Raw genomic sequence first — 17,221 nt, forward strand, 5'->3', positions numbered from 1 at the left:
CATGGACTTTTTAGATCAGTGGTTCTCAAACTTAAATGCACATAGGAATCCCCTGCAGAGCTTGTTAAAGTAGTTTCCTGGGATCTCCAGAGATTAAGATTCATTAAGTCAATTTGGGTCCATGAATTTGCATTTTTAACCAGTTCACAGATGATAATGATGTTGCTGACCCAAGGACCACAATTTGAAAGCCACAGCTCTTGCTTAAAAGCCACCTTAAAAAAAATCTATAAGATTATGCTTAAGTAACAGTCCACCACTATCAGCTATAATGTAACAAAGACAAAAATTTAGTTTCCAATTCTTATAATAATATCCATTCTAATTCCATAGTTTGAATAGCACTTGCTAGTTTCTTCCTTTCAAATACCACTCTTTGATCTCTAAGCGGAAATGATTTATCTTTTTTCACTTGGATCATTCCAAATAGGTCTTCTCAGCTTATGCTAGACTAAATAATGGAAAAAAATTTAAACTATAACACTATATTTTCAAATGAATCTATAAAAGCTCCTTGCAAAGTTCACAAGTCGTTTCAACATTTTTCTATCACTCTTTAAATTTCCAGAAGTATTTTAGAAATATTAATATTAATATCAGGAACATCTATATATGTTAGACCACACTGAAACACACACACACACACACACACACACATTATTTTTATTGCCAAATACTTTGAAAGAATGGGAGATAACTGTTCAAGAAAGGACTCAGGATCTGCTGCCACCACCACCAGATGCCATGCCTTGAAGGGTCTCCTTTCAGTTCTCGTGGAGGGACGGGGCTGGAACATCAATGGCTGACTTACATGGGTTTTGTCTAGTAATAGTAAGAGTAGGTCCAACTGCCCAAAGTCATTCAAGAACAAATCTAGTAATTTAAGATGGTCATTTGAAAACTTATTTGAGATAATATTTTGAAGTTACAAGGACAAAGATAATAGCAGAACAGGCTAAGCAAATCAACTATAAGGCAGATGAAACAGAGCAGGCATTGTGAAGGTACTACCCTCATCAATGCCTTCTCCTACACACCCACTTTTCAGTGGTCCCTCTCACTTTCTATTATATCAATCTCATACAAAAATGGCTTCAGTTGCTCCAGGTCCTAATCTCTCTTTCCTCGGAGTGCTCTAACTCACCAAAAATATGCCTTGTTATACTACCATTTATCCAACAGTAATAAATATGTTCATACATATATTCATATACATAAACATACATACATACATTTATACACTCACAAGCATATTTGGACATGGATGGTGTCAATTTCAGTGGCTATGTATATATGCAAATACATGTTAAATACATACACATTTATAGGAACAAGTTCATGAGCAATAAATGTTTGCCCTTATGAAAATTAGACCACTAAAATTTTAAACACTTGAAAAGCATTCAAATGTCTAATTGGTGATAACTAATAAATTATAATTTAATGATCTAATAAAGTGTTGACATATGCTGGGTGGGAGCATTAAAGCCAAAATATAAGAAATAAAACAGACACTTTATAGAACAAATATAATTATGCTTTGCCAGAATTGTAATATTAATACAAATAGCTAGACTGTATAAGATATGCACAGTTCTGATTTTAAATTCCTATGATTTCTTTTGTATATGAGAATTGTGTATTTTACTGATTATGCATAAATTTAATTGTCCACATTTACTTTCCTTCCTGGGAGTTAATGAAATATTATTTTATAACACATCTCAGCCCATTTTAAATATTTTAAACTTTGTAAAAGTTTCCAAATGGAAATGTTTCCAAATACACTATGAATCTGAAGACAAAAGAAAGTTATTACATGTAGTTTGAGTAATTAAAGAACCTTATACCCAGTTTTACATGTGGCTTCATTAAAATTAGATAAATAGGAGTTCATATAAAACTAATGACAATAAATATACTTTGTTCTCCTTTCCCAACAGTTTCGGATGAAGTTACTGGGCTTCTCATGCTTTTGCCTTTGGCAAAAGAGGGAGAAGCACCATCAAGTATCATGGGCTCAGGGCTTCCTGAGAGGTCATTGATGCAGTTTCACAGACTGATGCTCCTTTGGAGAGGAAAAATGAGGAGCTATCTAAATAGGGCATAGGGAACTCCTGGCCACCTCAACATTTAGCACAGTTTTTAGAAATGCTGAGCACAAATGGAAGGACAGCAAAGCTTCATCAAAGTGCATGTATAAAGTTAAGTTCAAGTGTTCTGTCATAGTGTGACTGGCGCTGGCCCCTGAGGCTCCTTATTTCCCAAATGGAATTATTAGACTGAAGTTACTATATTAGGGGTAGGGTGGGTATTGGAACAACTGCCTTGATATTATTTTTTCTTTCTCACACATTATCTTTTTTATTCTACGATCAATCAAGTACAATTTGTTTCATTCTCTTTACTTTTATGTTTCTTGTGACAAATGATGGGCAACTGCTGTTTTATATGTTTCAAGCAACCCAATTGTATTAATTAAGATTTTTATTAACATCACAATAACACCTCAGCATCTTTTTAGGTGACTGAGGTTTCCTTATTCCACTTATTGCACGATAGTGCAGCTTTACTCTACACACTATAGTTTGGGCTGGTCTCTTAGAAACAAGAAGAAATATTCAATGGTTGAAGTAAAGTAAATAGACTTTCTCAGCAGAAGTTATCTAGGAATTTTCAATATGCATATGGAATATATATATACAATATTTGGTATTGTATTGTATACATATGTATGCAATACCAAATAAGTATACATTTTATATAAATTTGATGACTTTGAGTCCACTGTACTTGCCCTGAGTTTCAGCTACTTCCTGAAGAACTAAGGAAGGATCTTAATGTATCAGAAATATCCTAAAAAGCTATTTAACAGGCAGTCTGGTGGCATGTACAGAGTGAAAGGAGAAGCTCATGAAAGGTTTCAAAAAACTATGGAGTAACTTTAAAAGTCTATATAACCTGTCTCTGAGGGGAAAAAAGTATTTGTTCAGGTTCTTCCACCTCAGGATGTAAATGTTGAGTCTCAAAAAAGAATTAATGATGGAAGTTGAGCTACATCATCCGAAGCATTTGTAACCAATGGCAGTTAGTTTCCTTAAAGTGACAGCTTAATCTAGAACTTGACTAATACGTTAAAAGAAAAAAAAAGTTACCTCAAAATGAGCACTAGATAAAAAATTATATTATTATACCTAAAGTTCCTACTAGTCAATAGACTGACATTATGTAGTGAAAAAAGTACAGGCTTCGGAACCTGGTGTATGTTCAAGTTCAGTATCTTTACCAGGTGGGTGGCCTGGAGATAGTTTTATTAAGTCTATGAGCCCCTGTTTCCTCATAATGAAAATGAGAACCACAGAATCTTCTTTGCAGAACAATAAGAATTCAGAAATTACATAAAGCCTTTGGCAAAGTCACTGGAATAAGTTCACTATTGGATAAAGAATAGTTGATATTATTATTATATAATTTTCCAAATTCTTATTAATTACTCTATTAACAGTTAACATGGCATTTTGTATCTCAGATAATCTTTCATTTGTCCCATGTGATGTCAGTTGCAAATCTAGAGCAAGTATGTTAAAATAATACTGCTGCCCCATTTAATACTTTTTGATTAAAGACAAATGACTGACATTTTATTTAATAAGTGATCACTAACTCTTTCTCATCAAAAGGTCAACATCTATATACATTCTTCACAGAGCAAGTAGATTGAAGAGATCTAGCTCTCTAGAGATAAGCATTTATGCATGCTTTATGTTTTATCTTTAGCTCAAATTTTCCTTTCAGTATATTCTATAGCATACATTCAGCAGAATTATATTAAATTAAATATTAAAATCTTGTCATAAGGGAATGGGGGCTAAGTGATAGCAGACATTCATGAGTGAAACCCTGAATAACTACATCTGCTTCTCCATAGGTCTTGGAAATGTCTTTTAAACATAGTCCTAAAACCCAGGCCAACAGAGCACCAAATTACCCTCAGTTTTAACATTTGACCAGGTCCACAGCTTTCTGTAAAGGCAAGGTTTGAACTGTCCCTTATCATTTTAAAAATTAGGGCATTATTGGCTCTTAAATCAAATTCTCAAAAGTAGAAATCATGTCTAAAGAAAATAAGATTTATATTTTGACTTCAGCATTAACCTATGATCGGCTTCTATTTCACAGTGAAATAAATACAGATTGAGTAAAGAATTTAAAAAGTGAATGCCAGACTCTGTACACCCAGTGGGTTACAGATGTATGAAAGTGGTGGCAGAGAGCCACTCCACTTCCTTCAAGATCCAAAAATATTTGGAAGGAAAACCTAAAAGGAAAAATGTCTGACAGACATGTTCTCCTTGGGGTTTCCTGCCTCATTGTTTGTCAAGCTTCCTAGACCCCATTGCTTCTTAATAAAGTTCACCAGAAAGACTCTATGAAATGCTGATTTCATAGAATAAAACTTGTATTGAAGGCATTTTTATGTAGTTGAAGTTTCCTGCCATCTGTATTCCCCTACTTCACAAATTCAAAGAAGCGTGACTTGGAAAGTTACAGGCCTAAGGTGACATTTGACGCACTTACTATTGGTGGGTGATGGAGCCCAAATGCTGTATCCCCAACTGGAGACCACAGGTTCAACACTGCAACAGAGAAGCTGCTTAACCCTGAGGGAATCATTATACCCCTCAGTGTTTCTACTGCTTCTCCTGTAAAGTGGAGTCGTGTGAACATGCATATCATGCACTGTGTGAATTAACTTCATAAATACAGAGATGTGAAAAATGCATGAAAAGCTAGTTTCTAATGTCCCTAACCTTTACAATAGTAGCCGAGAAAAGATACAAATAGGTTTTCAAATTTCCTAAAAATAGCACCAGAATTTAAAAGTAGACATAGCCCAATATGAAAAATAGTAAAAAAGAGCTAAAACTACTAATTTGATGTAATAAAATACATACTTTTGCTGGTCAAAAAGGCAGTTAATTTGGCTAAAATCACCTGAAGTTTATACCATGGCTATGTGATATATTTATCATCGACAAACTATTTACTTCTATAAATATTTAATGAGGATCTAAATATTTAGGTCCTCAGGATAACAGGAAAGTAAATAAAATATACCTGTACCCTTTAGGAAGACTTCAATATAGCAGTGCAATTATATATATAATTAATAAAGAAACATTTCAAGCTATTCAACCATATTTGGTAGGGAACTTGCTTCAATGAAGAAGAAAAGGACAAGTTCACTAAGCACTACACAAGAATTGGGATTGGCAGAGAGAAAGGTGAAGGATACTAGAGAAATATAGCCTCAACTCCTGTAAAAAGTGAGGACCATCTGTCCCCCAATCACATATAAAAAATATAAAACAATTTTTAAGATTATGGGGCCTTTGCACCATTTTTTTTCCTGTAAGGGATGATAGATGAACACAGATACAGGTGGAGATTATACATATTCACACACATCCAGACACACACACATATAACTAAAGGAGTAACTCTCCGTGATTTCACTCTACTAATTCTGCCCATCAATCTTCCATCATCTTACTCTGACCAGGAACTCTGTATTCAAATCCCACTTGACCTTCAAATCCACCTCCACCATAAAGGCTTCTATTGTCATCACTAACTCCCCACACACTGAATTAGAACAAGTTTACAGGCTTGTGTTTTTAAATGAATTGCAAGAAAGAATTGCAGGAAAAAAGAATGATCTAAGTAAAAAGCGAAGTGGAGAAATGAGCTTTTAAAGGAATATAGCTATGAAGAATGAAAATGTGGCTTGGGTGGTGCCCCTATGATAGATGCTCTAACGGTTCTATTTTTCATAACAGTTTGCCCTCCTCCCCCACAATGGTCCTTACCACCCTGCTAGTATCAGAATGCCAGAGCCCAGTTCTTGCAGGGGAGGAAATCTCAGTTCCTCCCTATCAAAAGTGTTTGTATCTCACAGCCCTGGTCCCTACATCATTGCCTAGAAACCACAGATTTTGTCTATTTTTCAAAACTTTTTCAAAGAGCTTTTCCATTCTTGCTATTGCTTGGCATTCATATAAATTATATTAAAAAAAAAGTTTAAAAATATAAACCTTCAAGAATCTGAATAATTCTAAAAATCGTCTTCACATAAAATTATTTTTATATAAAGTCTTGTTTTAGAATTAATGTTTTGGGAACAAGCTCCACTAATCAATATTATTTTCTGCAATAAAAGAACACAAAAATTGGCTTACAAATATGGTTAGATCCAAGAACAGAAATTAAAAACACTTGAGTGTTCATTTAGGACTGAATTCTGATCACTCAAAAAAAAAGGGAGATTGTCCAAAAAGGGGAAGATGGCAACCATTTGGTAATTTAAAGACAATTTCCTGCTTGCTGAGTGATTATGATTAGGTTCTACACTGTTGAAAAACATGGCAACGTTCAGAAATGTCCTGGATGGTCTCATTAAAATATCCCCATGTCATTGTCCATCAAGCATTACAAATCAAATGTCCACAGGCACAGGAAGATAACCTTGATGCCTGAAGCAGCTAAGTATATGAATAAATAGTGCAAGTTCTACTTAAAGGCATTCGTATGTACTTACATTTTAAGTGTAGTCTAAAGCAAACTTTTCCAAAGGTTACATTTGGCTCACCTGGGCAACTAATTTGCATCTCCTACTTAGACCAACAAAACATGCTCAGAATAATGATAGGAAGCTGAGATCCTAAACATTGCTTTTGTTCTTAGGGCTTCAGGCACACTACACAATCACTTTCAAATCAGAATTTCTGTTAATATGATAGTCTCCAAATATATTATTTTGCTTTATCTCTTTTCAAAACCATGTGTTACATGACACTGACCCATAAAGATATGGGTATGCACAGTCTAGCTCCTTGGTAGATGAGGGAAAATAAAATGAAACAAAGCTTGGAAGGGGGTAGACAAGGAGAGAAAGAAGAAAGGGTCAGGGAAAGTTACAGCACAGAGTGAATAAGCATAAAGAAAGCCAGAAGACTTGGAGGAGCTCAGAGCTAATGAAAAAACAAGAACACAGAGTAGGGGGAGGGAAGGATGTGAAAGCCAGCTGGAATCTGAGAAAGCAAGGAATACAGGAGCCAACAGGAATCCAAGGACAGAAAGTATTGAAGATTGAAGGGAACAGGAAATTTATTGGAAACCAAGTTGTTTTTCCTTTTGTATCCAATGCAATTCTATTCCAGGCAGAACTCTAGTCTCAACCTTAAAAAGGATAGAAGGGAAGTCAAAACTCACAGCAGTCTTTTTTTCATGGGCAGGAGCCAGGAGCTCTGGAAAGACAGATTAGAGGAAACATGACCTTTTGACAGCAGATATAGGGGTCATGGGGTAACAGCACAGTCCAACACAGTGTTTACCAAAATTGAGTGAACCAGAAAGGATAATTGGGCTCCAACTCGGAACTGCTGAATCAAAATTTCCTGTGTATTTAATAAACATCTCAGGTGATTCCTATCACCAGAAAAGTTTAGGAAGCACTGGCATAGTGGTGAAAATTGCAGGCTTTGGAAGTAGAATTGCTTAAGTTCAAATCGTAGGTCAGATGTTCACTAGCTGTTGACCATGAGCACATTATTTAAGCTTTTTGCACCACAATTACTAAATCTGTAAAATGGATGATTATGAGCATTAAATGAGCTATTGCATGTAAACAAGTTAGGCAGTCCTGGTACATATTGAGCATTCAATAGTGGTATCTGTATAGCTATAAAATTCTTTGGAATAGGAAAAACATTCCAAATAACATACCTTAATTGATTAAAAATAAAAGATAAGGAGAATATAAAATGACTGTATCTCTCATGAAACACTAAGGAGCACACTTCCTAATGGCACAGAAACCCCCCTAGAGTTTCTGGCCTTGATCTCAGCATGCACAAGCCAGATATTTTCCTTCAGGAATCAAAACGTGAACAGCCTTGAACTTTCCTTCAAAAGCACATATAAGTGGCCGGGCACTGAAATGGCTCAGACCTGTAATCCTGGCACTCTGGGAGGCCAAGGCAGGAGAATTTCTTGAGCTCAGGAGTTCAAGACCAGCCTGAGCAAGAGTGAGAACCCGTCTCGACAAAAAACAGCAAAATTAACCAGGTGTGGTGGCACCTGCCTGTAGTCCGAGCTACTAGGGAGGTTGAGACTGGAGTATCACTTGAGCCCAGGAGTTGGAGTTTGCAGTGAGCTATGATGACGCCACTGCACTCTTGCTGGGGAGACAGAGCAAGAATCTGTCTCAAAAAAAAAAAAAAAAGTGCATATAAGTCAATTTAAATTAAAGGTTACTTTAAGATCTAGACTCCTCATGCTGCAGAGATGAGGAATCTCTTGAAATGCAATAAATCCATGACTTGGCTAATACTGAAATACCCAAAGAGACACAGCCACCATGAGACTGCTGAGACTTATTCAATTGGTAACCCCCCTTACTTCACAGTCCTGTTCTCTTTAGTCATTTCCCAATATATTATTCCCCCAAATCATCTACTCCTCCTATAGAACCCTGCATAGTTCTCTTCCTTTCCTGTTATGGTGAGATTCAAGTCTTTTTATTTTTCCATCTGGAAAATCAGCTTTATAGTTAAGAAGCTCCACTATATTCTCAACCTCTTTAAGAACAGTCCTCTTATCTCCTGGCCTTAAATGAGGCCTTGAGAAAAGGACCTCACCAGCAATCCTCCCATCTAGAGACTATCTCCTTTTCTTTGCTTAGTGACTGGAAGATGGACAGCATCTTCAGTTTCCATTACTTCTTGAAGACTGTTACTTTTTTTTACTTGTGTAAAAGCCCCTGCTTCTTTGAGATTCATGTGATTTGTCCATATTGTCTTTTATCTCTGCTTGACGATTTTTATCTCTCATATATCAAGTCCATTAGAACTTAGTTCACCATCATTACCTTCATCCCAAATCCAAACACATTCTGCAGTGTATTCAATGTCCCGGTGGAACTTCCATCCAATATTGGGTTTTCAGTGAAATTCACTGGACTTTTACTCCATTCCAACCATTAATTCACATGGTCATAAAAAGGGCTTATTATTGTTTGTGATGGTTCATCTATTAAACCTCTGACCACAAATACCTATCCTTTCGACTTTCTAAATTTATTGTGCCCATGATTAAATCTTGGACCTCAAATCAGTATTACAAGTCTTTGGAACTCACTATTATCACCTCATCTGTCAGATGTCTTACATTACCAGAAAGGATCCTGAGAATGGCAATGTGCCTGGGACACGTTATGTGAAGAATCATGGTGTAAAAATGAAACTGTCTTTTTTTCAAGGTGCGTGAGTTCATTCTTCAAAATATATCTTTTGGTCCAAACAATAGTAGTGATTTAAATGTGAAATAAGAATATCAAAAAGGCACAAACAGCCTTAAAAATAGGAAGCGTAAAATGGTGAGTGAGGCTGATAGATATGGCAGAAAATAGGATTAACATATCAACAGTCACATCAAACATCATTAAAGTGAAATTCACCTAATTAAGGATGAACAGTAATCAGATGAGCAGTTTAGAAGACATATATAAGCAAAACAATAGTCTTAAAAGCAAGTATTTTTTTACAAAAACTAAAATAAGCTAAATATTTAAATGAAAATTAAAATATTAATCCAAAGAAAATAGAGAAGAAAAAGAATTTTTTTCAAAAAATAGAAATCAGCTGCTAGCACACCATACACGCATAAACAGATACAAACACACACATATAGTAAAGAGGATCAACAAGTCTACAAGACACTTTTTGAGTGAAGTCATAAAATATAGAAAGGCTTACAGAGAGAGAGAATATGAGAATGTACCAGGAACAAAAAGAGGCAATGCAAAACATAAGAATAAAAAGAAAAGGTAAACAATAATAAAAAAATACTTTTACCAACTTTATACCCATATAATGGAAAGACATGAGATAAATATATGTCAATAAAGATAAAATATTATAAAGGAACTATCCATTTTGTTATTAATTAATTGAACAAATTTTATTAAACTATTTTACTAAACTGTTGAAATTTTATTAAACTCTGTCACACATAAAGAGGGAGTAAATAGTATATTGTTCTTCTAAAACCAGATATTGAAATTGGGCATAATGTAACTTTTCGTATTGTTTAGAAAATACCTCCATTATCTTTCACAATTTTTCTTCATAGTGAAAACCATTGGTTTTCCATAAAATATTTTTCATGAAGCAATCTTTTTTATTCCTTCTTTAAAATTTAAATTGATAATCTAAACAGCAGGCATATTACCTGGAATGTAAACACTTCAAAATTGTTTGCAATATGGCAAATTAATATATTTTTATAATTTAAACTAAATGGCAAAGTTGGTATTTTAAAATTTAATTTCCCTGCTGTATTGTTAATCTTTCAACAATGGCTGACTAGCTTGTTCAGAACAACGCTGAGAACCAGATAAGCTGGATAAAATATTAATGGAAAACATTTGTTTGATAGCCTTAGAAAGTTGCCAAGGTAGTGAGTACTTCAGCAGCCAGTATACTGTGCAGAAGAAAAAAAGTGTTGAGGCCAACATTCAGCATGAGTTTTCTTCTTAAGGTATTTGCCAATTCTGTATCAGCAACTGAGAAGCTAAGAAGATAATCAGAGCTTCCAGGAGCCTTACAAGACTGAAGAGGAAATATTTTGAGTTCAGGTCCCAACAAGGAGGAGAGATCCTGGTAAACACCCTAGGTTTTAGCTAGGACCTCTGAAAGGCTACAAAATAAAAGTAAGGGTGAAGAGAAAACAACAAGCCCTCACAAATAAAGTATACTGAACCACACCAGCTAAGCACCTGATTGACTTAAAGTAAGTTATTCCTAAAGTTATTGTTTGACAAAAGCAAAAGAGAAATACTTTTTTGAGAAGAATAATGTCATTCAGAGCTCCAAATCTTGTCTATAATTTCTTTCATACCAGGGTGTCTAACATATGATTTAAATTTAGTAGGCATACCAGGAAGGAACATACATGAAACTGACTAACTGGGGATTTGGATATTGGAGTTGTCAGACATGAAATTTAAAATAACTCTGACAAATATTCAAGAATTCATGATAAGATAGAGAGTCGTGGAAAAGAACTAAAAGCTATTTTAAAAAATCACATAGAAATCCTTTATAACTCAAAAATATAACTCAAAAGCTATTTTTAAAAAATCATATACAAATTCAAATTTTTGAGTTATAACTCAAAAATAATAACTAAAATTAAGAACTGAATAAATTAGATTAGCAGCAAATTTGACAAAGCTGAAGAGGAAATCAGTGAAATAGAATATAAATGAGAAGAAATATTCAGACTAAACATGGAGAAAAAAAGAAAGGATGAAAATACAAAAATGAATGTAAGAAATAAATACGGCACAGTGAAAGTTCTAAGATTCTTCTAGTTGTAGGCTCAACTAGAGGATTTAAAAAAAAAAGACAAGAATCACAATGTTTGAGGAAAAAATGGTTAAAAAATATTTCAAAACATGTGAAAGTCAACAAGCATCAAGTGGTAGATCCAAGGAATGTTACAAACCATTAGCCAGGAAAGTATAAAGCAAACTATACCTAGATATACCATAGTAATACCAAAAACAAAGAAAAGAGAATGATGTTATCATCAAAAGACAAAAAATAAGACAAACCAGCCGATTTCACTGTCTCTGGATCCCACATATCTGTTGAGAAATCTGTATTTTGTGCTGCTGTTATGTATTTTAATTATTTAGCTAAATCTATGTTTATAGTCAATATTCATTTATATTTACAAACATTATATATATATATATGTGTGTGTGTGCCCATAATTTCAAACCAAGAAAAACCGAAAGAAATCATCATTAGTAGATTTTTTACGAAAGAAAATATTAAAGCAAATACTTCTGGCTGAAGAAAAGTAATGTTAGATTGAAGAGATTATTAGATGAAGAAAGAAATAAAGAACAAAGGAAAGAAAAATATTGTACATAAATATAAATGGATATTGATTGTATAAGTCTATTTTGTAAACGTACCATACAGAGAATATTACAGAGAATAAATATATGTGACAAGAAAAATATAAAAAACAGAAGGCAGTAAATAAAGTGCTACATTTGCATTTTAGTAAGTTGCAATAGTACTGATTTATATTATATTTTAATAAGTCATGGTTGTATTTTGACATCTTATAGACAGCAACTAAGAGTATATAAAAACAGCATATTACTCACATGTTAATGCAGTGGGAAAATGAATAATAAAAATACTACATTATTTCAAAAGAAGCCAAAAAAGAAGGGAAAGAGCGGAGGAGGAACAAAGAACACATGAGACAAACAGAAAACAAATACTGGGATGGTAGTTTGGTTACTTTCTGAAAATTCCTCCCCAGTCATCATAAGATATTTAGTAAATGTACTAACGACTACGTAGCTGCAAGCTAAAAGTATATAGTTACATTATCGTATGATTACATTTAAGCAGAAATATAATACATTGAGGTTAAATTCCAGAGACCTTTAGCACTAAATAACTTTATTTTGAATCATAATTTTTGCTGACAGCGAACATAATATGAAGGATCAGAATTTAATAAAAAATAACTATAAATTTAATCTCACATAATCCACAATTTTATTTTTAGAAATGTAATCAGTTTGAAACATTGTTTATGTTAGAATTTAGATCTTTGGAAATTTTATTGTTGCAACAGGGCATTAATATGTGAAGAGATTTTGCTATTGCTTAAGCCACACTTGAAAATCAAAGAGGAACAGATTCACCAGGATCTTTAAATGTAATCAAAACCTTACACATACCAATTAAGCCAGCTTCATGATACTCATTTTAACAGAGATAAATATAGAAAATAAAACAGGCCCTAAGAAATAGCCTGAATCACGGAATGAGCAACTTTAACCTCTTGGTCTATTAAGAGACCTTTCTGCAAAATCACTGTCATTAGCAAAAATGTAGAGATGCAAAGAATTTAATTATTGGACCTGGAGTAGAATAAGCCTTCATTCACATTGACCCTTTTTATTTTTGGTAATACACTGTTAAACTTCAATTGCATGTATTTGTATTTGTATACACATACACCTATGATATTTAATTTCATCCTAATAATTTAATAGGAATATAATATCTCTAATGTGTAAACTGAAAATTTAAAGTCTAGTCATGCCATTATATGCACAAAATCACAGAATAAGCTGCTACCAGAAAAAGATCTAGGTTTCCACTCTTTTATTCCCAAGCACAGCATTCTTCAAAATATAGACTTTCTATCTGTTCAACTGCAAACTTACTTCCTATCACAGGAGTCAGTTCTACTCATGATTCTCTCTGCCGATTCTACAATGGATAATTGATTAAGGCTCTTTGCTGTCTCTTCACAGCCTCCAGATTTTATTTTCACCTCATTTCCCCATCAAAGCACGACTAGGTTCTATGAGATGAAAAGGTAAGACACAAACAGCAATAATACCCATCTACAGGCACTAAGACCAAACTCTATTGACAATATGTCCTCATTCTCATTGAGTTTGCATCCATTCAACAAATATTTATGAAAGAACTACAATTTGCCAATCATTGTTTTGGACCCTGAACAAACGCTAAGAAGAAGTTCATTGTCTTCATAAGCATGTGATGCTTGTGACCTGGAAGGTAAACAATCACTCATTTATTTATTCAACAAGTATTACTGGCCACCAAAAACTAACCAGACATTGTTAGGTGTTCAGAATCCTGTGGTGGATACCTCCCTTGCTCTTACTGTGCTCCATGTCTCGCAGGGGATTACAAATCCAATAATCACAAAAATAAACACATAATTCATATTATGTATAACAAAGAAGTCACCATGCAATAAAAGTATAACAAAGGCTGCTGGCCTTGAAAGTCTGGGAAAGGTTTCATGAGAAAGTAACATCCAAGTTGAGAGCTGAAGGTTGAATAGAAGTTAATTAGTTGAAAAGAATCCTCCTAGCAGAGGAGAAAACACCGTGTTTCCAGAGGGAACGTGATTTGTTAAAGAATTCAAAGGCGGCCACGGTGGCTAAAGTGGCAAGAACAAGAGAAAATAGTTTAAAATGATGCTGCTGAGAGATACAATGAAAAGAACATTTGAGGCTTCAGAAAACATATTACAAGTTGTGGTGTCCATTCCTAAAAGCAATGGGAATTCACAGATTGTTGTGAAGAAGGGAAATAGCATGATTCTATTGGAAATAAAGAACATTCCCAATAAGTTATATAGACAGTGGGCTGAAAGGGGGTACATGGAGAATAAGACTATTTTGAGAGTTCAGTCATCCATATGAAAGATAATGCCATTTTAAAATTGGTGGTAGCAGTGAAGTTGGAAAAATGGATGGGTTCAAAAGAAACTCAAGAAGTAAAATTGCAAGACTCAGTGATACTTTGGGCGTGGGGAAATGAAAGAAAGGAGCTCTTGGTTGGTGGCTTACAAAACTGAATGAATTATGATGGCATTCCCTGCAATAGGAAATACTGAGGAGGTCCAAGGTTGGAAGCAGTAGAACATGAATGAAATTTTGGATGTTGAGTTTGAGTTGCTGTTGGGATAACCAAGTGATGATATCAAGTCAGCAAGTGAACAACTGGGCTGGAATTCAAGAGAAAAATGGGAATGTAAATCAGGAAAACACTGATACCCAAACAGTAACTGAAACTGTGAGTGTGGGTGAGCAGCTCTAGGAGGAATACATATACTCACAGGGAACCTAAACATTCACCAGGGAGATACAGGTCACTTAGCCTGCCCTCGAGACTGAGGAACCAGAGGTAGGGCTTAAAGCAGTAAAGGTTTATTAGAAGAAAGGCCCAGGAAAATGATAGATTTCAAAAAGCCAAGTGTCAGGTGCAAATGCTGCTATGAGTTCAAATAAGACAGAAAATAAATTACAATTCAACAGGACTGGGGCTAACACATAAAATTCCTGAGAACATCGAGAAAGGGGCATTAATGCTGCAGGAAGAAAAGGGGTGGACAAAAGAAGTGATTTGTAACCTGTATTTGAGACATGAATAGGAGTTGTCTGGGCAAAGCAGTCAGTGAGTTAAAAGGCAATATTTAGAGAAGGCATAGCTTTTTCTCCAGAAAGAAAAAAGAAGTCTTCATTAGGCTGATTGAGTGTCCCAAAATTCTATTCCTCACATTCCTTGATCCATAATCCTATTCATTTTCACTTAAACTGCTTCCCCATCTTAACAGAGTAAAGTAGACATCCTTACTTAGAAGCCAATCTTCTATCATTGTCCCTAAAGTTCACAAAATGTGTAAGTCAGAAAATAACGCGAGAGAGAAAGAAATACCATCTTCATCCAGCAACAGAAGTCATACAAAGTGTCAGACTTAAGGAAACAAAGTTAAAGATTTCTGATTATATAACTGAATACAAAAGTTAAGAACATTAAAGGAAACATTATAATAGGAAGATCAAAATAGAATGTAGGAAAATTAAATAGACACATTAACATGTAAGAAAATGAAAGATAAATTTCTCCCTTTCCCATTGTATTAAGCATTTTAAGTTAAATGACAATGGCCATCTTGTAAGTAATGAGATGCAGAGTATCTTTTAAAGAATCCACAAATGCTGAATTCCAATCTGTAGAGCTAAGATTGCAATTTCACATATTGATACACTGAACTGAGGACACACTATGGAAAAATGAACACCTAATATTGGAACAATTGATTTAAAGTCACATGGTGCAATTATGCCTATCCACTAAAATATTATAACAACACAAGTTATTATTTTGTTCACAAGACAAATTAGAAATAGTTTTGCATCCAGTGTCTATAATTACAAAAAAATATAGCTAAGCCCTCATTGTGCCCCTCCTTTTTTCCATGTTTTAACATTTGCGTGGCAATCATCAGTTATTTAATATTTTGTGAAGTTTGAAGCTTTTTAAGGGGAAAAGTGAATTTCTTCATTTAATTTTTCTTCATTTATCTGACATTCTGGTTGAGACCGCATTAAATCGTAACTGCGTGGAGAATATTAAGTTGCCTGTTGTCTTAACATGGGCCTTCAGGAAAAATGTGGGAATAAATTTTAATCTGAAATCAGATTTTTACAATTTACAGCTATTTACAATTTTTTCATACTTGTTAAATTTTGTTGAAGCACAAATGCATTAGGAGTAATTAATGATTTGATGGATTATTTCATCCTATGTCTTCCGAATCGTCTGTCTGCATTGGTTTCATTCCTTTTTCTGCCTCACATTGTGACAAATTTGTCGTCTCTGTCACACAATACAAGGAGGAAACTGAGAATAAGGGCACTATCTCTGGCAAATTATATAATATAATGCATCCCTTCCCAAGAAAACAAAGAGGAGGAATCATTTCCTTTAGGCGACCTGCAAAATGGTCACAGGTAGGGATTTTGCTGGATTTCATCTGTAGGGGCGGGTCTACAAATCACCGCAGAGAGATGATGGGGAACCATTGAAAGGGTGCGGCCTACCACGACAAAACCGGTGCAGGAAGGAGCCTGGGGTGCAGAGGTGACATAAATGGGGGTGAGGGCACCAAGAGGTCGACGGGAGAGAGGCTGGCCGTCCGTGAGCGAGAGGATGGGAACACCCTGGGCCGCGAGGCGGTACCTGCGCGGGGTCGAGCGCCCCTGCCGCCGTGTCCCCGATCCAGAGATGCTCCCGGAGAAGCTGCTGGTAGCTGAGGCAGTGCTTCACCGCGGATGGCACATTCCCCATGGCGGAGCCGGGGGCCGCAGTCGGCGAAGGGAGGGAGACTGGAGGAGGATGAGGGCGGGCACCGCGCGGGGAACTGCCGGGAGCGCGCCCTCCGCTCCCCCGTGCGCGGGCCGCGGGGACCGGACCTGCTGCGCGGCGCGGCGGCGCCCGGCGGGGCGGGCGGGCGGCGGCGCCCGGGGAAGGGGCGCCAGGGGCACCTGCGGGGGACGCCGGGAACGCCAGCAACCCGGACCCGAGGGGGCCGGCTGAGCCAGGGCATGTCCAGGGTGGCTCATTTTCCTCGCGACGCCGAGCGCTCAGGGCTGACTGTAGCTGCACGTGCCCACCCAGCCACTTCTCGCCTGATTCAGAACGTAGGTGGCAGGAAAGGGTCTACGCTAAAAAGAAGGGGCGTGCGTGTTGTGTGGGTGAGTTTGGTCATTCCCGGCTTCGGCCTCTCGGGCTCGGTG

At 35.9% G+C, this 17,221-nt stretch overlaps 1 protein-coding gene across 3 annotated transcripts in view; it reads right to left on the bottom strand.

Annotated features, from left to right (window-relative positions):
• HMGCLL1 (3-hydroxymethyl-3-methylglutaryl-CoA lyase like 1) overlaps nucleotides 1–16,904 on the bottom strand; it is a 136,345-nt gene extending 119,441 nt beyond the window's left edge. For all 3 annotated transcript variants that reach the window (XM_045542227.1, XM_045542226.1, XM_045542225.1), the window contains exon 1: nucleotides 16,665–16,904. In XM_045542227.1, the coding sequence (XP_045398183.1) occupies nucleotides 16,665–16,772 (108 nt within the window). In that variant the 5' untranslated portion in view covers nucleotides 16,773–16,904. The remainder of the gene's footprint in view (nucleotides 1–16,664) is intronic.
• Nucleotides 16,905–17,221: the final 317 nt, after the last annotated feature.

The sequence above is a fragment of the Lemur catta genome, chromosome 2 (assembly GCF_020740605.2).
Source record: "Lemur catta isolate mLemCat1 chromosome 2, mLemCat1.pri, whole genome shotgun sequence".
In the NCBI taxonomy this organism is placed as follows: domain Eukaryota; kingdom Metazoa; phylum Chordata; class Mammalia; order Primates; family Lemuridae; genus Lemur; species Lemur catta.